A 20,371-nucleotide genomic window follows, 5' to 3' on the forward strand; every position below is an offset into this window, starting at 1 on the left:
CAAGGCTACCGTGCTGCCCATACTGGGTTCGAATGCTTCAAATGTTCCCCACAATATGCTACATTTAGGAATATGTAGAGACTTCATCTCCACTGCATCACAAACAGCAACAATATAGAATCATAGAATCGCTACAGTGCCGAAGGAGGCCATTCGGCGCATTGAGTATGCACTACCCTCCAAAAGAGTTCTCTACCTAGGCCCACTCACCTGCCCTATGCACGTAACCCTGTGCATTCATCATGGCCAATCCACCTAGCCTGCACATTTTTGGACTGTGGGAGGCAACTGGAACACCAGAGGAAACCCAGGCAGACTCGGGGAGAATGTGCAAACTCCACAGTCAGTCACCCAAGGCCAGAATCAAACCCGGGTCCGTAGTGCTGTGAGACAGCAGTGCTAACCACTGTGCTTCCCTCAAAATGGACAACATGAAAAACAGGAAACTAGGAAACAGGAAAAAAAAAATAGAAAAAGACAAAATGGAAAACATAAAAAGGAAAATAGAACAGATTCAAAATCTAGCACAAAGCAAATCTCAAAGTTCTGGCCTCTCTTGAAGTCACATTTTGTTCACTGCCCCAACATGTCCACCAAATACAGCAGGAGCATAACTTCTGGCACTGCTTGCTGAATGTCTACTTTAGATTCTTCCTCTTATAGAAGCTCTATCAGGAACCAGAGGATCATCATAAGATGCTGCGGACCAAGGCTGTGTATCAGATTAACATATCTGAACTACTACAAAAAATATTCAATACTTACCATCTATTGAATCGTTTTCATAAAGGAGAACTTTTGATCCTTCCAGGATAATGTACTTTCGCTCCCAACCTTGTTGCCCTCGTTTCCCATTTCTGACAAGACAAAAGACCATAATGAGGTGGCAGAAGTCAGCGCTACAGCCACACACTTGGGCAATATTTAGAGCCAGCAAACCAACAAATACTTCAAGGTACTAAATTCAAGAACGTTTACTGAAGCTCACCTGGAGCCATTTTGAAGGCATGATCCAATCGCCAAGAAACCCTCCCAAACACATTCCCACAGAAAGGCATGATCAGATGATTGCATTAAGGATCCCTTAGAAATCTTTAGCAGGAGAATGTAACACTGAAATGATTTGTGGTGTAGGGAAGAGGACATTTGTTGAACCAGCTTTGCAATTCTAAGCTAACGATCAGTGATCCCAGTTCGCTCCCTAGTACAGAACACAAGGTTTTGTTCCTATCATAAATAATTACACCGTGACTTGACCATTACTTGCTATCATGAAACATCAGAATTTAATGAAATTAAAAACTTTGTTTTTGCTCGCCGTAGTACAGAATTGCTTTGAAATATCTACACTTGTTGCAGATCTCTCAATATGGAGGACTGTGCAACTATGTTTTTTGAAGTATATAGTGAACAAAAAACCATCACTTCAGTTTCTTTACCTGCATCCCCCATTCTTTTATAAAGTTTCTTTAACGCTCTAATCTGATCAGTTCTACTTTTTGTCTCACATTTTTAATGTAGAAAAACAATCTTTTTGAGACAAAAGAAGGAGCATGGTACCCTACTTACTGGACATTTGATTACTAAATGCACTAATAGTGAGATATTTAATCATATGGACTGGGATGATATCAGGTTAAATTCCACGTGGTAACCAACCTAAGCTGGGGGCTGGTGGGAAAGAAGGAACGGTAAAAAGACCTCAGTGACTGTAGTCTAGAAAAGGATGAAAGAAAAATCATTTTGCCGCGCCCTCCCCCCTTCCTTGGAAGGAGTACGCATGTAGATATCAGAAGTGGACAAAGTCACGGGGGGGGGGGAGGGGGGGGGGGGGAGAAGAGAGAGAGAGAGAGAGAGAGAGAGGAGAGAGAAGATACCTAAATTCAGGCTGCCACTACACATGTCAGCACCTAAGCATACGTACACTAACAGATGCTAATTTATACTAATAATCTAGAAGTAGCAGATCTCCTTAATAGGAGAAAACACAAATATTTAAATCACTTTTGAAATGCTGATTTATTACCATCCTCTTATTGTTACAGCGAAAGACAGGCATGATGAGGTCTCGCTGGCCAAGGTACGGTAAGAAGGAAAATAGAGAACTGAACTAGTCCAGTAAAAATTATATGGCTATGGACAATCATCCTGTTATAAACATTAAAACTCATCCTCGTCCCTATCTATCTCATTGTATGAAGTAAATGTTGAACCATTTTAAACCCACAATAGCCTGACTCAGTGTGTCTCAACCTCCTCTTCAGATCATGAAAAATATTAAATACAAATAAACTAGAAATGATTACTTAATATTGTATTGAATGATGTCTGCAAATTGCTGAATTTAGCACAATTTTAAAAAAATGTATGCTGAACATTCAGCTACAGAACAGAAGATTGAAAACCCAGATATAAAATTAGAGAGCTGCTCAGGAAGAACACGAGTCTCATTGTTCCTATCATAAATAATTACACCATGACTTGACCATTACTTGCTATCATGAAACATCAGAATTTAATGAAATTAAAAGCTTCGTTTTTGCTCGCCCTAGTACAGAATTGCTTTGAAATATCTTCACTTGTTGCAGATCTCTCAATATGGAGGACTGTGCAACTATGATTTTTTGGAGTACAGAGTGAACAAAAAACTATCACTTCAGTTTCTTTACCTGCATTTCCCATTCTTTTATAAAGTTTCTTTAACGCTCTAATCTAATCAGTTCTATTTTTCCATCTCTCCTGTCAAAATACGTGTAATTGGGCTGCAGTGCCTAAAGGCTGATGCACTAGCATGTTGCAAATACATAGCTCTCTGTGCAGATGATGCATTTCTTTCTTTCATGTTATCGCTCTTGTTCCGAACACCTACTCTAACCAGTGCCCAGTGTTATTTTTGCACATGCAGGAAGAGACAATATAATATCTGCAGTATCAGTGGGTTGGGCCTCCTGTCATACCTGTGATGAATAGCAGCTCAAGAACAAAATTGAAACGAGGAGAAAAATAAGAATGATCCAGACATGGAGAGCGAGTGCATATTAATTAAATATGTGGAGAGTCAGATTATGAAGTAGAATTTTCATTATAGGCACTCACAGGGCAGTCCACAATTATTTTGTATGAACCCTATCAATGCAATGCAGTGCCTTTGACAGCTCAAAAAAGCTGGGGTTTTACTAGATTGTGTTCTAAATCCTCAAGTAGAGCTTGAACCAATGACCTCTGATTTGAGTGACTCACACTGATACCCAGCATGCAGTCAGCACCGACTGGAAGTATTTGGGGAAAATGTTAATCATGGATTCATTCCATAAAGAATTAAAGTGGTTCCACTTTGTTTAAGCAAGGGTGCCAGAGTAAGGAGGTTTGGTTGCCAAGGTGCCATTCTTGCAATCTTCCTTTACTTTCAAATAAGGGTAGCACAGATTATGGAATTATAAAATCCCGACAGTGCAGGAGGCCATTCGGCCCACTGAGTCTACACCGACCCTCTGAAAGAGCACCTAGGCCCATTCCACTAGCGTATCCCTGTAACCTTTGGACACAAAGGGTCAACTTAGAATGGCCAATCCACCAAACTAGAACATCTCTGGACTGTGGGAGGAAACCGGAGCACCCTGAGGAAACCCACGCAGGCATGGGGAGAAAGTGCAAAGTCCCCCAAGGCCGGAATTGAACCTGGGTTCCTGGCACTGTGAGGCAGCAGTGCTAACCACTGTGCCACCCGCTGATTGCCCAATGATTGCCTTAGATTGAAAGGGTTGTAGCCTTTGCTTTGGAAGTGTGCATTGATCTGCATGACCTGGTGTTGACGACCAATTGAATATTGGAGTGGGACACAGGAACAGAAGCAGATTTATTCAACTCGTATGGCTCTTTCAGTTCATGTGAGGTATGAGACTGTGCTCAGCGATTGGCCACATAGATGTCATAAGTGATCCCCCTGCACTTTGCTGTAAGTGGGAAAGATAATGAAATAGTTTGCTCTGAACAATGTGTCGGTCATCTGTTAAATATATCAGTGCATTGCAAATTTGGTTATATTACAGATAGGACCCAAGGGAATTGAGAAGCTGCCAGGGAAAAAATGTTAAAGGTGGGTCGTCTGCAGGTCTGTTTGCAGCAGATTGCTCTTAACTATTTCTGGTGGACCTGAAGCAGTTAATACATCACCAGGAAATTGTGCTTGGTGCTGTAGATAAAATCGCTTGAGCAATAAGTTTTTTTTACAGAGGGTGGTGAGTGCCTGGAACGCGTTGCCAGGGGAGGTTGTGGAAGCAGATACATTAATGGCGTTCAAAAGGCATCTTGACAAATGCATGGATAGGATGTATATAGAGGGATACGGCACAAGGAAATGCTGAGGGTTTTGGCCAAGGTTAGTATCATGACCGGTACATGCTTGGAGGGCCTAAGGGCCTGTTCCTGTGCTGTATTCTTTGTTCTAACACATACGTACAGTCCACCTCTGGTGTATTAGATCTTCCTGGTGTTCTTTGCTTATTCTTCTTCCAACAACTTCAAGTAGAGGGAGCAATATTCATAGTCTTGAACTGCAGCAACCATGACTGGAGCTGACAATCTTCAAACATCCCTAAAAGGCAACGCTGCTGCTGCCGCAGGATTCCAGGAATCTTTGATAATAGAGGGGTGCATACCAAAGCCCCCATTTACATGGACTACATCAGTGTAATAAAGCTCTTGTACATGCTGTTTGCGTGTTGTAGGGTCCCCAAGATTCATACAAAAGGAAGAAAGGGACTGGTAAGAGTCAGAGAAAGAGAAAAGTAAAAGAAAACAAAAACACAGATACAGATACATGAATAAGTGGCTAGAGCCATTGTGCAAGAGGGAGAAAAAGCACAGAGGAAACAAAAAGACAGAATGACAAAGAATTACTGATTTGAAACAAGCAGACAGAACGAGAGAGAGGCAGACACACTATTATTATTGTCTGTGAGCAAAGTCACGGGGTATCAAATAGTTTATTCACATTTTCCAAGAGAAGAAATTCTCCCAAACTTTACATTCAGCTTCAATTTATTAAACTTTTGCCAGTTTCTTCGTAAAAATCCACTTTAGTATAGTTCATATTAGGGACACTGCCCCATTGAGGAATATTCACCTGGGAACCTTCATCCAGCCTTCCAGGTGCATACCAGCTGCTGGATCTTTTAGCTGCAAGCCAGGTGAGTTCATTTTGTCACGGCAAAATGCTTTTGTGAAATGTGTAGCATATTCTACAGGGAGCCCACATGTTGCTGGTAGGCAAGAGGAGCATTTAGGATGGCACATCACTTGACACTCTGGATAAAATACAACACACATTGATTAATTTCAGATTAATAGGTTCTACTACAAACCCAACACTACTCTCAGTTAGATTCACAAAGGAGGGTTGAGTTCAGTCCTAAAAGTTATCTTTCTTAAGTTTTTCCAAACTGGCACAGATGAGAGCCTTGCCAGTAGCATGACCGCCATCCCATTTCTTAAACTTCTTAACCATGAGTCACTAGTAGCTGAGCGTGAATACTCCATTCCCAAATAACGGACAACATTTGCACTTGGTTGACCACCAAGAGGTATGTTAGATTTGCCTGGAAGAGACTGAAGCAATTGCAGCGGCTCCAGGGAGCCCCCCAGAGTTCTCTTAGCTAGTTGAACAGAATTTTATTTATGAAGAATGATGTCCCTGTCTCTATACTCCATAAGCATTGCAATGTCCTGAGGAGGCAAGGGGAGAAAATCGGAAAAACAAAAACACATGTGGTTTGGGAACTGACTTACAAACAAATCTCAAGTTACAGATGCTGTTTATGGCCAGAGAAACTGAAAAAAAAACCTCTTAGCACATCGCTATAAAAAGGTTCACTTGACTGAATTAGAGAGTTATTCTCTGCTTCTGTAAAATTTCTGAACATGCAGGTAGGTACCCATTAGTTTCCATCTCAAATGCAAAGGTTTGAATTGTTTGTGCATTATCCATAGGGTTGATCCTCATATAGATCAAACTCCCATCAACACTATTTTTAAAAGCAAAATACTGCGGATTCTGGAACCTGAAACAAGAACCGAGGATGCTGGAAAAACTCAGCAGCTGGTATCTGTAGGGAGAGAAATCAGAATTAACGTTTCGAGCCCGTTTGGCTCTTCCAAACATTACATTTCGGTATGTCTTGGCCCATTCATTTCTAAATGAATAAAGCTGGTGCTATAGCAATGCACTAATTGGAAAATCCATGCTACAGTAATCCTATGATTCAGAACTTTATTATATAAGAGGGCATCAATGAGCAGAAATATAAAGAGCTCTAGATTATGAACCTAGTTTCGGGGATCAATGCGAAGTTCACTGTCCAGTAAAATCAAGAGTTCAAAGTGAACTTTTCCACCTCCTCACTGATGTCACTTACTGCAGAGAAGAATGAAAAAACAACCTTCTTTTCTATAGCATGTTAAAATAACAGCTGATCTCCCAGTCTCCATATCATCTGGACATACAACCAAAGATGCGCATCAGGGCCCTGTGAAAGTCCCAACCTCTGTGGAAATTGCCCGGAAAGTTTGAACTTCCAATGGCCAACTCCCTGCTACTCAGGACCATTCAAGAATATCTGACTCTCAGCTAGTCAGAAACTTTGGCTAGTTTTGGGGGGTCTTCCCTCAATAGTTACCCAGGAAATGTTAGAGAGAAAAATTCTAGACTAACTTCTGGGTGACTACAGAACTGACCCATCAATAGCCCACAATGACCACACCTCTCGACTCCCCAGTACCTCCGACTAACCTCCACCACCTGACTAGCCCCCAACCAGACCCGACTAGCCCCTGACCCAACAACCCCTCCTACGCTACTCACCTGTCACCTCATTCACCCTACAATGCTATCCATTCACAAGTATTCACACTAGACCTTTAAACGTGCTATATGGCAGCCAGTGCTGTAAAAAGGGGGCGTTGTCCTGTCTTTCCTACAATACTACAGCAATGTGATGGAGTTCCCTGAAGGATGCTGCATTCCACATTTCTGGAGAAGCTTGGCTCAGAATACCCGGCAAGAAATGCAGAGCAACCTCTATGTGTGGAAAAGTCAGGGTTGGATTTCGTTTTGCGAAAGATCGAAGGCACTAAAATGTCCCAAGAAGCATCATTAAACAATGCCACACAAAGAGATATTTTGACAGGTAACCAAGACTTGGTCAAAGGAGTAGGTTTCAAAGAGTATCGTATAGGAGGGTTAGATGGAGAGAGCCAGAGCAGCTTAGGCAGGGAATTCCTGAATCATGGGCCCAGACAGCTAAAGGGACATTTGCCAATGGTATAGTGACTGAAATAAAAGATGTACAAGAAGCCAGAATAGGAGGAGTGTAGAGATCTTGGCAGGTCTTAGGGCTGGGAGAGATTACAAACCTAGGGACGGGCAAGGTCAAGGGAGAGATTTGAAAATCAAGAGGAGAGGTCTAAAATCTAGATCTAGCCAGACCCAGATTTATATAGCTCAGCAAACTGAGGATGGTGAGTAAATTGGGCTTGGTAGAAGTTCAGAAGGCAGCAGAGTTTTGGCTGAGTTCAGGTTTGTGGAGGCTGTGAGGGTAGACTGAAGAGCATTGGAACAGTCAAGTCTGCAGTGCCAGTAGGGAAATGTAATTGAAGAGAACGTCCTGGAGATGGGCTACAATAGCATCGTACTGATTTTCTCAACCAGATTCACTGAAGATTCAAGATGGCAAATTTATGAGTCGATTGCAAAATGAGTTAGGAAAACTGAGACCGGAATTTTCTGGCATGTTTTCCGGCAGCGGCTCAACATTGGCAGGACCTATTGATCTCACCGATGTCTCCGGTGTTTTGCATGGCTTGCCCACCCTGCCCCGAGGAATGAGCCGTAGACGGTAGCTTTTGGCTTTACTGGGAGATCCCGTCTGCAGGAAAACATGCCGTAGGGAGTCGCTTTTGGTGTGACTGGGAGATCCCACCTGCAGGAAAGGCAGAACTCCCAGCCTTGAATCGCACTGCGCTAATTAAGCACTCCATTATGTAAAAACAGATGATGTGAACTTTAGAATTTTCTTGAAAAACAGAATTTGGATAATTTCATGTAAATTGCATAAAGACAACTTAGTCTGCTAGCTTAAGAATTTTTGTTTTCACTCCTCACCTGCACATTTTGCTGCTTGCCGACCAAAATGGACAGTATCAAGGCAAACAGCACACTTTGTGGCCCTCATATTCAAGCCGACTGTGAAACGGTGAGGAATATTGTGGTGCATACGTTCCTTCAATTGCCGACCAAAATCTGGGAGAGAAAATGCAAATTAGAAATACGACCATGGTTATTTTGAGGACAATTAATTTCTATAGCGCTTGCCGATACTTGATGCACAGCTCCATGGACTACAACCTCACCTCAGAATATACCACCCTTTCAGCTACACACAAACATTCTGTTTCCATTACTTCCCACTTTGTGCTGATGCTGTGGAATTCCGTACAACATTCAAACACTTTCTAATTTTGGCTGTTGCATTATTGTAGGTGTAATGAGATATTAAAAAACATGAAACAATGCTACTTTCACATGGTTAAGTCTTCAGAGGTTGAGAATCACTGGCCTTCAAAGTAACTCTCTGAAATTTACACTTTGCTTCTCATTACAGTTGGAGTGCCAGTTTTGCAAAGTATAGGCTGCTGCAGCAGAAACACCTCACTTGCTGATGCATCCCAATATCATATGCTGACGATGTATTTAACTCATGTTTCAAGTACTTTTTGCTATTCCTGTATGCTTTCTCAATATCACATTTTAATTAGCATTACAACTGCATAACTGTTTTCATCAAAACTACCTTACCCTCCGGGGTAGAAGACTCCTTCCTGTGGCTCGAGGGAGGAGCCAGCAGAGTGATGGGATTCGGTTGGTGCTCTGGGGACTGGACAATGGCAGACATAATGATCTGGTGCCTGGCTGTGGCTGGCGTAGACTGTGGCTGATGATCCACTGTCTTTAGATGAGCAGCTACAAGAAACAACATAGGAAAGAGTTAATGCGGTGAGAGTTTCAGACAGGCAATAGAGATTACGAACAACAGTAATTGACAAAGATAGGTCATTAGCAACAGTGATTTTAAATGAAGTGAAATAGATAGTTCATAATGAAGGCAGATCATTTATTCCTATTATCATCCATGTGACAACTGTTCTGTTGTGCACAAAATGAAGCTTGTAACCATGACGACCATAAAACCCGGATTAACCAATACTGTGAAGCGTTGAGACATCAGGTAGTCATGAAAAGCACGATGCGGATGCAAGTCTTCTTTTCTTTAATCAGCCAAAAACATAGGTGTCTCTGCAGAAAGTTCTGAACAACATTGCTTAAGTATTAGGATTAATCTATGCATTGCATGTATTTGATAGCCGGAGGACAATTTCCACACCGTTCATCACTTGTTATGTGCAATTAGAAATTCACTGATGTTAGAAATCCGCCCCCCCTCCACACCCCCAAGAGGTGGACTTTTCCTCCCATGACATCAGTTCATTAATATTTTGTGCAAACAGCTCTATTGGCTTTTAGATGCCAGACTCTGAGGGCTCCTCATCAAATTTGGAGAGCAAAAGAACAATCAGCCATTAGCACAATAAAAAATAAAGTTTAGCCAATGGAAAAATAATTCAGCTCAGAATCATAAAATGATATGCATCGCAGAAGGCAGCCATTTGACCCACGGCATTTTTGACAACTCTTTTGAAAGACTTATCTAATTAGTTCCACTTCCCTGCTCTTTTCCCATAGCCCTTCAAATGTTTCCTTTTCAAGTTTTGACCAATTTCGCCTTTGAAAGTTATCAGCTTCCACCACCTTTTCAAACATTGTAACGTGAATCACCAAAGGTTAGTACGCAGGTACAGAAGTGATTAGGAAGGCAAATGGATTATTAGTGTTTGTTGCAAGGGGAATGGAATACAAAAGTTTGGATGTTTTACTGCAGCTGTACAAGGCCCTGGTGAGACCACATTCGGAAATCTGTATCCAATTTTGGTCTCCTTTTTTAAGGAAAGGCATCAATACATTAAAAGCAGTTCAGAGAAGGTTCACATGACTGATTCTTTTGAGAATGAGGACGTTATCCTAGGAGGAAAGGCGGAACAGATTGGATCTGCATCCATTGGAATTTATAAGAATGAGAGGTGATCATATTGAAACATATAAGATCGTGAGGGGACTTCAGAGGGTGGATACTGAAAGGATGTTTCCCCTTATAGAACAGACTAGAACTAAGAGACACAGTTTCATAATAAGAGGTCTCCCATTTAGCATGGCGTGCTAGTTGCGGTGAGTGAGAATCTGGAGTTAATGCAAGTTTAGGGAGGGAGATATCTTGTTTCCCTTTCTACCTCCACAGGTCAGTGGAGGCAGGAGCAGACCAAGGCCGGAGAGCTGAGAGATAGGTTGCAGCAGTCCTATAATAAATAATAACAATAATAATTGCTTATTGTCACAAGTGGGCTTCAATGAAGTCACTGTGAAAAGCCCCTAGTCGCCACATTCTGGCGCCTGTTCGGGGAGGCCGGTACGGGAATTGAACCCGCGCTGCTGTCTTGTTCTGCATTACAAGCCAGCTGTTTAGGCCACTGTGCTAAACCAGTCACAGCCACTGTGCTAAACCAACCCAATATCGAGTGAACAAGCCTGTGTGATATCATAGGTAAGTGTTTGGTAGGTGGTTATTTCTATCTTCTACCTTTTCGGACTAGCTTTGAGATTGAAGGTTAGGTAGAAAACATTAGTGTGGAAACTAAAGATCAGTAGTAAAATTAAAAACAAATGGAAAATCTAATTAAATAAGATAGGGATGGAGGGACAGGCAATGTGTTGTAGCTGCAGCATGTGGGAGATAATGGACCCCATTGTGGTTCACAGCGACCACATCTATAGCAAATGTCGGCTGCTCGAGGAACTGTGGCTCAGAGTTAATGAGCTGGAGTCTGAGCTTCACATAAGGGAGGGTGAGTTACCTAGATGCTGTGTTTCAGGAGGCAGTCATACCCCTTAGATTAACTACCTTGAATTCGTTCAGTGGTCAGGGACAGAAGGGAGTGACGACAAGTGAGGAAGGTAGAGGGATCCAATAAATAGCACTGCAGGACCCTGCTCTTGTTCAACAAGTTTGAGATTCTTTTAGAGAGGATGAGCAAACTGACCATAGCACCGTGGCACAGGGATCCAGTCAAGTCAGGGGGAAAAAGAGAAATGTAGTCGTAGTCAGGGATAGTATAGTTAGGGGAATACACACTGTTCTCCCGACGATGGTGTTGCCTGCCCGATGCCACGGTTCAGGACATCTGCTCTGGGTTGGAGAGGAACTTGCAGTGGGAGCGGGAGGATCCCGTTGTTGTGGTCTACGTAGGTAGAACGAGAAAAGAGGTTTTGCACAGAGAGTTTGAGGAGCTCAGCACTAAATTAAACAACAGAACCGCCAAGGTTATAATCTCTGGATTATTACCTGAGCCACATGCAAATTGGCATAGAGTACATAAAATTAGAGCGATGAATACGAGGCTCAAAGACAGGTGTGGGAGTTTGGTTTGTGGGGCTCTGACATCAGTACTCGGGAATGTGCGGGCTGTACCGTTGGGACGGCCTACATCTGAACTGTGCTGGGACTAGTGTTCTTGTAAACCTATAACCAGGGAAGTAGAAAGGACTTTAAGCTAAATAGTGATAGTGGGGTATGGAAAAAGTACTAGTAAACCTAATGGGGCTAAAGACCAATAAACCTCCTGGACCTAGTGGGTTGCATCCCAGGATAAAGGAAGCAGCTCGAGACAGTGGATGCCCTGGTAGTAATCTTTCAAGAATCCTTAAATTCTGGAAAAGTACCAGAGGATTGGAAAATTGCTAATGTAACGCCTCTATTCATGGAGAAAGTCCAGAGTGATTCTCCGTTTTGAAGGGGGCTAGCAGGGCCCAGGAGTGCTCCCCGCTGCTCTGGCTACCGATATGGGGCCCTGCACATCTGGCCACGGGTCCTTGCAACATGGCGGACACGCCTCGACAATATAGCGCCCCCCCCATCGGTGGCCCCCGATCATGAGCCTCGCCGTCCTGGAGGCCTCTCCCCCCCCCCCACCACAACCAGGGCAGCCGCGGACTGGGTCCGCAGCCGCCACTCCGAGCTCCCGCCTGGTGGAACCATGAGTGAACCACGCCGGCGGGAACTCAGCCATTTGTCGGCGGAGAATCACCGCGAGGGCCTCTTTCAATGGCCCCCGACCAATGCTGTGTCGGCCGCATGTGACTGGCGGCGATTCCGGAGAATCGCAGGAAGGTGGCGGATCCGATCGCTGGTCTGACGCCACATTCTCCGCTCCCGCATCAAGCGCGATTTTGGCAGGGAGGCTCAGAGAATCCCGCTAAGGATTCTTTGGGGACTTGACAGGGTGGATGAGATGATGTTTCCTCTTGTGGGCAAGATTAGGACCAGAAGCTTTCTCTCAGAGTAAGGGGTCCTCTACTTAAGACAGATATGAGGAAGAATGTCTTCTCTCGGAGGGTAGTAAATTGGAGGAATTCTTTACTGCAGAGAGCTGTAGAGGTTGGATCGTTAAGTATGTTCAAAGCTGAGATGGACATTTTTAAATCAGTAAGGTAATCAATGGTCATGGGGATAAGACAGGAAAGTGGAGATGAGGATTATTAGATTAAACATGATCTCATTGTATGGCGGAGCAGACTCGATGGGCCAAATGGCCTACTTGCATCTTATAGTCTTATTTAAGAGAGCTGAGGAGCATTTCTTACTCTCATCGGGTTGCGAAACTGCGGAACTCTCTTCCCCAGAGAATGATGGAGGCAAGCTCATTGAATATTTTTAAGACTGCATTTGGCTAGTTTCTTGATTGACATGGGATTCAAAAGGTATGGGGGATAGGAAGAACTACAATTAGATCAGTCATGCGGCGAGCAGGCTCAAGGAACAAAATGGCCTACTCTTGCTCCTAATTCATGTTTGTATTCCAGATCACAAAAGGCCCGTGTATCCGCACTAAATTCCCCAAATCTACTCTATTTGAATCATGTACTTCAGTGCCATAAATGATCATTTGTCTTTGTAGCATTCAGATACTCATATCCTGTGCATTTTAGAGTTCAGCTGTGGTTTGTATTCATGGGGGAGTCAAACACCATCCTGACTCACTGTTCCTTCACTGTTGGGTCAAAATCCTGGAACACCCTTCCGAACAGCATTGTGAGTGTACCCTACACCACATGGACTGCAGCAGTTCAAGAAGTCAGCTCACCACCTCCTTCTCTGTGAAAGAATAATGTTCCAGTTGAGGCCAAACCAAACCCAAACTCCAATTATAAAGCCCAGGATCTCACATGCCATTTTAACCCCACTTTCAGAACCAGCCCTGCCATCTTCAATAATTTGTGCATATATACCCCAAGTCTCTCTGTTCCTGCACCCCCTTTGAAATTTTATCCATGAGTTTAGAATGCCTCCCCTCATTCTTACTACCAAAATGTATAATTTCATTTCATTTGCCATGGGTCTGTCCATTCCACCAGCTGATCCATATCCTCTTGAAGTCCCTCACTATCTCCCCACAGCTCGCTATGTTTTTTGACATCTGCAAACTTTGAAATTGTGCCATGTATACCTAAGTCTTTGCCACTTTTGCAGTTCTTTATCAAACATCTTTTGGAAGTTTATATGCACCGCATCGACTGCATTACACTCAAGAACCTGGGGCGAAATTCTCCTACCCGCCCCGCCACATTTCTGCCCCGACCGGCCGGCGGGAGTCTCCGTAACACCGGCCGGTCAATGGGGTTTCCCATTGTGGGGCAGCCCCACGCCGTCGGGAAACCCCCGAGCGCCGGCAAAACGGAGACTCCCGCCGGCGGAGAATGACGCCCCTGGTCTTTCCTCACTAAAAAAGCTAAATCAAGTTAGCCTGACATAATTTGCCTTTAACAAATACATTGGCTTCCCTTAATTAATCCTCACTTTTCCAAATAACTCAATTTTGTTCCGATTTTCATTTTCAAAAGCTTGCTCACCACTGAGGTTAAACTAACTGACCTGTAGTTGCTGTGCTCATCTTTACATCTGTTTTTGAACAACCTTTACAGTTCTCCAGTCCTCTGGCACTACCCGTTTGTGTGAGGATTGGGCGATTATGGCAAGAACCTGTCCAATTTCCCTCAACATCCTCAGATGCATTCCACGTGGTCCAGGTAACTTAGCAACTTTCAAATACCTCATCTCTTTATCAATTTTAGCCCATCCTGCTTTTCAGCTACCCCCTCATTCACTATAACTTCAATAGCACCTTCTTCCTTGGTAGACGCAGATGCAAAATACTCATTCATTATCTCAACCATGCCCTCTGCCTCCATGCAGGATTGCCTTTTGATCACTAATTGGTCCCATGCCTCTCATTACCAACCTTTCATTATTTATATGCATATAGGATTCCCTTTTATGTTAGCTGCCAGTCACTTCTTACACTCTTTTGTCTTTGTCTTCCTTATTTCTTTTTTCACTGTTCACTGAACATTCTGTAATCAGCCTGGTTTTCACTTGCAGCTTGAAATTTGTTATCACTTAATCTCTCCAGCCCTCCCCTTTTGTTCTTCTTCCCCCACCCCATTATTTGATCAAAACTTATTACTGTTCCCAGTTCTGGTGAAGGACAACTGACGTGAAATGTTCACTCAGTTTCCACAGATAATGTCAGACTTGGAGTATTTCCAGCATTTTCTGTTTTGCACAGAATCGTTAAATGGTTTCAGCACAGAAGGCCATTCAATACTTCATTTCTGTGCTGGGTCCCTGTACGGAAAAATCAGCTAGTCCCAGTTCACTGTCCTTTTCCCATCACCTTGAAAACGTTCTCTCTTCAGCTAATTATCCATTTCCCCTTTGAAAGCCGAAGATTTCAGATTTCCGGCCTAAAAAGTATTTTGTTGGGTATGAATTGGAGACCTACCTATGCTGATGATATATGTGAGCAGCCTGAAAAAGGGTTGTTGGTTGGAGGTGTACAACATTCAAAACATGTATCTATAAATAAAAGCTTCCAAGTTAGTAAAGGTTTTATTCATGGTGAAGATCGGCATCAATGGATTCATGCATATTGGGTGTTTTGGGACTGGGTGAGTCCCCTGAAAAAGGGTTGTTGGTTGGAGGTGTACAATATTCAACGAGTGTATCTGTAAATAAAAGCTTCCAAGTTAATAAAGACTTTATTCATGGTGAAGATCGGCATCAATAGATTCATGCATATTGGGTGTCTTGGAACCCGGACAGCTGGCTCCAATGAAAAAAGGTTTAAGTGGTGCCCATTGATGACCCATTCATCGATCTGATCTATATGGTTTACATTTTCAAACACAATTCCATTCATGGATCTTTCAAAGGAATAGTCAAGGTTGAGGAGGGAAATAATTAAGTTCTATCCTTGCCTGTTTATCCAAGTTCTAACATGGGACACCAGATTTGAAAGTTGAGGTAAAGTTGGATATGCCCCAATTGTTCACAAGCCCCTCTATGGGTGCCTTGTTTAGCGAAGCACCAAATAACAGCAAATCAGCTCCTGGAGAAACCGGAGTGTTAAACAATCGAGATAGCCAACCAGTCTGTGATTATGCTAAAACAGTGTTTTTCAAACTTTTCCTCTCCCGGGACCCATTTTTTGCCAACTGACCGATCTTTGCGACCCATGCCACGTTCACTTACTTTTAATGTGAAAGGGGAGCCTCCTTGGTCTGCACGGTCTCACTCAAACCAGTTTCAAAGGAGGAAAGGGCAACGCACAATCAGGTGCAGACTTCAGCCAGTTCCTTTATGCCATCTTTGTCTTATGAAAGCGAAAATCCAACCTCGCACATGTAGGTCGTCATGAAGGACATTAGCAACAAAATGCTTGTTTTACTCAGCACTGGAGAGATGCCACTCCAGAATGCTGATAGCCTCATGGGCTTTTTGAATTGTTTTTAATGTGTTATCACAGGTCAGCTACAGTAGCGTAGTTTTTAATTTGGAGTCAGCTGTAAGTTAATAACTGACTCTGGGGTCTCAACCTCAAAAGGAATTTTTCATCCACCACTTCTCTTTCAAAATATAAAAACCTCTCCTCTCATTTGCCAGCACTTACCTGCATATTACACACATGGGTTTTGCATCCTTATTTGCATTGGCACAATTCACAAAAACATACCTCAAGAAATCATCTTTACACTGCTTTGTTCCAATGTTAAGTTTCTTCTTTGCAGGCTGGTAACCAGAGGCCCTGGAGCTCTGTCCTGCCCTAGACTTTCTTGAGCAACTCTCTTCAGCAGATTCTCCTGTGAGATCCTGTCCAGTAGGTACACAGCCTATTCAAGACTCTGGATGCCTCTTACTTGTAAATAAACAATCCATCTTCACAGTCCTCTTACCTTGCTTGCCAGCAGCTAGAAAATGGAAACCGCTCTGCTCCGTGATTTAGCGCAAAAGCACATACATGGCGGGCACTTGACGTCAGGTGTACATGCAGGGCATGTGACCTGCTCTCTGTTGCCACTTCCAGTTGAAAGACTGCTCACGGTCTCAATTCTTTTCATTTAAAAGGCAGCAGCAGCCGCCATTCTCAAAAAGCCTGTAGCGGCCATTGGGCTTGATCTGGACCACCGTGGAAATTGCTTGACCGATCACGCCACGACCCTTCTGACACCCGCCCACTTTGAAAAACCATGTGATAAAATAACTTGAGCTCAAGCTGTAAGTATATAGATGTGCAGTCCATGACAGTGCAGGAATGGGACAGAAGACATAAACAAAATGTGCGTAAAGAAGTACATCTATCAGATTATCAGAGTTGCTAATCCTGAATTTTGAAAGGTCACTGTACAAAGGTGGTCAATTATAACTTACAAGTCATATGTCCAGTACCAAAATACAAGTATTTTCAGGATTGTCAGAGGATCCACACAACATTGAATTCAGGAGGTAGTGCAGTGACAGTGAGATCAAATTCCGTAATATCAGGAACCAAGCATCAATAAAGAAAATATCCTGAGAAGGCTATGATTTCCCATAGGGTAATTGGAAATCCAAACTTCCTTAACAGAGTCAGCACTGGCAGCAATCCAGCAGGGCCTAAGTAGAGAATAAACAAGCCACGCATTTAGACAACAGCAAACTTGGTTCATCATTTTCAAGAGCACGATGGACAATTTGCCTACCTGCACAAAAAACTATAAAATATTATGTAAAGAGTGGCTGGCCTTAGCTGAACTTTTTAAAATACAAATAACAAAACTGAAGTGTAACATAACAATGTGGATTATGTAGTGGCAACTGGTTATAGAAGTCATCCAGCAAACTGCCAACGGTCCCGTTGTCTTATTGGGGAGCACCTTGTTTCTTTCCAGACAAAATGGAGCCTTTGCCTGGAAATGTAATAAAGGCTTTGTCACAAATGCCAAAATATCCTCGGTATGTGTGTGGTTCTAAAACGCTTAAATGTACAGGGAGTGAGAACTCAGTCAATACAAAGCAGACAACTTACAAAATTAACAAAAATGTTGTCACACACACACACACACACAAACTGTTCCAAAGATGCTTGAATTTGTGTTTGTGTGTGCGGGAGCCCTTTCAGCCATATGAAGAGAACAATTCTCAGCTTTCAGCTTTCCAGCTTTTGTAACTCATTATACTGATGGAATACATAGACAGGGGGCTCTGTGAGGACACTGGCCTGAAGCAAAAGCTTTATAATGTGTGCATTCTGTCATGATTCTACAAACATAGAGCCAACAAATCTTGCTTGAATTTACAGCACAGAAATAGGTTATTTATCCCAATTAGTCAATGTTGGTGCTTATACACAAGAGTCTCCTCCCACTCAACTCCATCCAATCGTTTTTCTTCCATGAGCTTCTCCTTAAATGCATTTATGCTGTTCGTCAGAAGAACATAAAAACATAAGAAATAGGAAGAGTGGGCCACATGGGCCATCGAGCCTGCTTCACCATCCACACAATCATGGTTTACCTTGGGCCTCTTCCCACAAGCTCCCCATATCCCTCAATTCCAAGGCACCAAAAAAACTGTCTATCCCAGCCTTAAATGTATTCAATGATGGAAGTGAGTAGAAAATTGCAAAGATTCACAATCCTTTGAGTGAAGATCTCTCTCAGACCTAAATGGACTTATCCTGAGACTGTGCCTCCGTGTTTTAGATGCAAAGAATTTCTCAGCGTCCATGTTAACAAGTCCCTTCTAAATCTTTTCCGTTTCAATGAAATCAGCCCTCATTCTTCTAAACTTCAGAGAATATAAACCCAATTTACTCACTCTTGTCATAGGACAACCCCCTCATTTTAGATACCAATTTGGTGAACCTTTGCTGCACCACCTATAACACAAGTTTATCCTTGAGACCAAGGGCTCGATTCTCCACTTTGCAATGCCAGAAGCAAGAATAGTGATCAGGCGGAGAATTGCGTATAATGGAAAAAGTCTGTTTTGTGGCCGGCGCCAATTCAGATGCCTTGTTCCATTCCCTTGCTGGTGGCAACAGAAGTTTGCGCATCGTGCTGGCGGATCCATATAAAACCGTCATTTACGTGGATTTTAATATCAATGACAGCTTGGATACTTCATGCTCCATCCCTTCACCATGCTCCGCACTCTTAGATCGGAAGTCTCATCCACGCCAATCAGTGCAAATAGTTACAAGCGGGGGAGTAGCAGGCTAAAAAAACTCAAAAAGCTTCCAAAATTGACAGGCTTGCTGAGGGGTGGCTGCCCGTACCAGTGGCAGTAGCAGGGATCAACTGGTGCCCAAGTCTATGGACCTGGGGTGTTCCCCTTGGGATCGGGGTGGTCTGGCTCAGACTTCCATTGCTGCAGTATGTGATTTAAATGCAGGCATTCTCAAACCCGGGTGGGTCGCGGGCAGATGTCGGGAGGGTCGCGGCGCTCCCGATCGCGCAAATCATCGCGCAACAGCAGGCTTTTAATAACGCCGGCTGCAAGCGGCCTTCAAAATGGCCGCGAACATGCAAAAAAAATGCGGCCGCACTGCGCATGCGTGCCAGATCATCGGTGCGCATGCGCAAAACTATGCGCATGCGCGCCAGTGATCGGGCAGACATGCGCAGTGGGGCGGCCACTTTTTTTTTTTTAAACGGTCGCAGCTATTTTTGTACAAGTTCGGGGGGGGTTTTATTTGATAAAATTTTACAGGAAAAAAATGTAGAACTTTGGACAGATGGGAGACTCCATACTTTCCGACACCGGAAGGTTTCACCTTCATCCAACAGGTTCCATTGGAGGAGCGTGTACGAGGGCCAAAGGGACCCAAAACCCATTTCCTCCATTTGTCAGCAGCAAACAATATAAGAGAAAATGGTGAGTCGCGCAGGTCAGCCGGCGTGGGCCGCAAAGGTCGGCCGTCCAGGGCCGCAAAGGTCGGCCGGCCAGGGCCGCAAAGGTCGGCCGGCGTGGGCCTCAAAGGTCGGCCGGCCAGGGCCGCAAAGGTCGGCCGGCGAGGGCCGCAAAGGTCGGCCGGCGAGGGCCGCAAAGGTCGGCCGGCGAGGGCCGCAAAGGTCGGCCGGCGAGGGCCGCAAAGGTCGGCCGGCGTGGGCCGCAAAGGTCGGCCGTCCAGGGCCGCAAAGGTCGGCCGGCGAGGGCCGCAAAGGTCGGCCGGCGAGGGCCGCAAAGGTCGGCCGGCGAGGGCCGCAAAGGTCGGCCGGGTTGGGTCCCGAAGTTTGGCCAGTTGGTAAAAATGGGTCCCCGGAAACAAAGTTTGAAAAACACGGATTTAAATGCACCCCTCTGGTGCTACTTATAGGGTCCTGTCTGCTCATTCTGCTGAGTGCTGTCTGTGTCCTTCGAATGTTCAGAGCGTCTCTGGTCATCTGGCCGCCCCTCTGGACACCCTCATACACCAGCTGTTTCATCAAGTGGTTGGGCGTGACCAAGCTCAAGCAGGGGCCCACCATGTGTTAGCACTCCTCAGAAGTACTGTCCCACAGCAGAAGAAGCAGGGGATCAGCAGAGCTCACCCCAACCAGAGGACACCTGCACCACAGCCTTTGGAACCCTACCTGATTCTTTGTCCTTCTCAGGGCAGAGGTCTCACCAGGGACCCCCAACCCTCCAGATCACCAGCTGTCTCCTCCTGGTGAGACTGGCAGCATTGACTGCCTCTGCCACCATCTCCCAGGTGTTGTTCAGGAGGCTTGAGTCTGCAGCCAACCCTGGGGAAGACGGTGTCTGTCTTCACTGGCATGGAGCTGTGGTCTACCTTGGATTCCCGAATTTGGGGGGCAGGTCTTTAGGGAGCCATCTCCGTGGCTGCAATG

General features: G+C 44.2%; 1 protein-coding gene across 6 annotated transcripts in view; it reads right to left on the minus strand.

The window, feature by feature from the left end:
• The window catches only part of LOC140409371 (citron Rho-interacting kinase-like), a 334,921-nt gene that overhangs the window by 79,906 nt on the left and 234,644 nt on the right, over positions 1–20,371 (minus strand). For all 6 annotated transcript variants that reach the window (XM_072497833.1, XM_072497819.1, XM_072497829.1 and 3 more), the window contains 4 exons: positions 8,852–9,016; positions 8,159–8,296; positions 5,126–5,306; positions 766–857 (listed from right to left, as the gene is read on the minus strand). In XM_072497833.1, the coding sequence (XP_072353934.1) occupies positions 766–857; positions 5,126–5,306; positions 8,159–8,296; positions 8,852–9,016 (576 nt within the window). The remainder of the gene's footprint in view (positions 1–765; positions 858–5,125; positions 5,307–8,158; positions 8,297–8,851; positions 9,017–20,371) is intronic.

Source organism: Scyliorhinus torazame, chromosome 1 (assembly GCF_047496885.1).
Source record: "Scyliorhinus torazame isolate Kashiwa2021f chromosome 1, sScyTor2.1, whole genome shotgun sequence".
Classification (NCBI taxonomy): domain Eukaryota; kingdom Metazoa; phylum Chordata; class Chondrichthyes; order Carcharhiniformes; family Scyliorhinidae; genus Scyliorhinus; species Scyliorhinus torazame.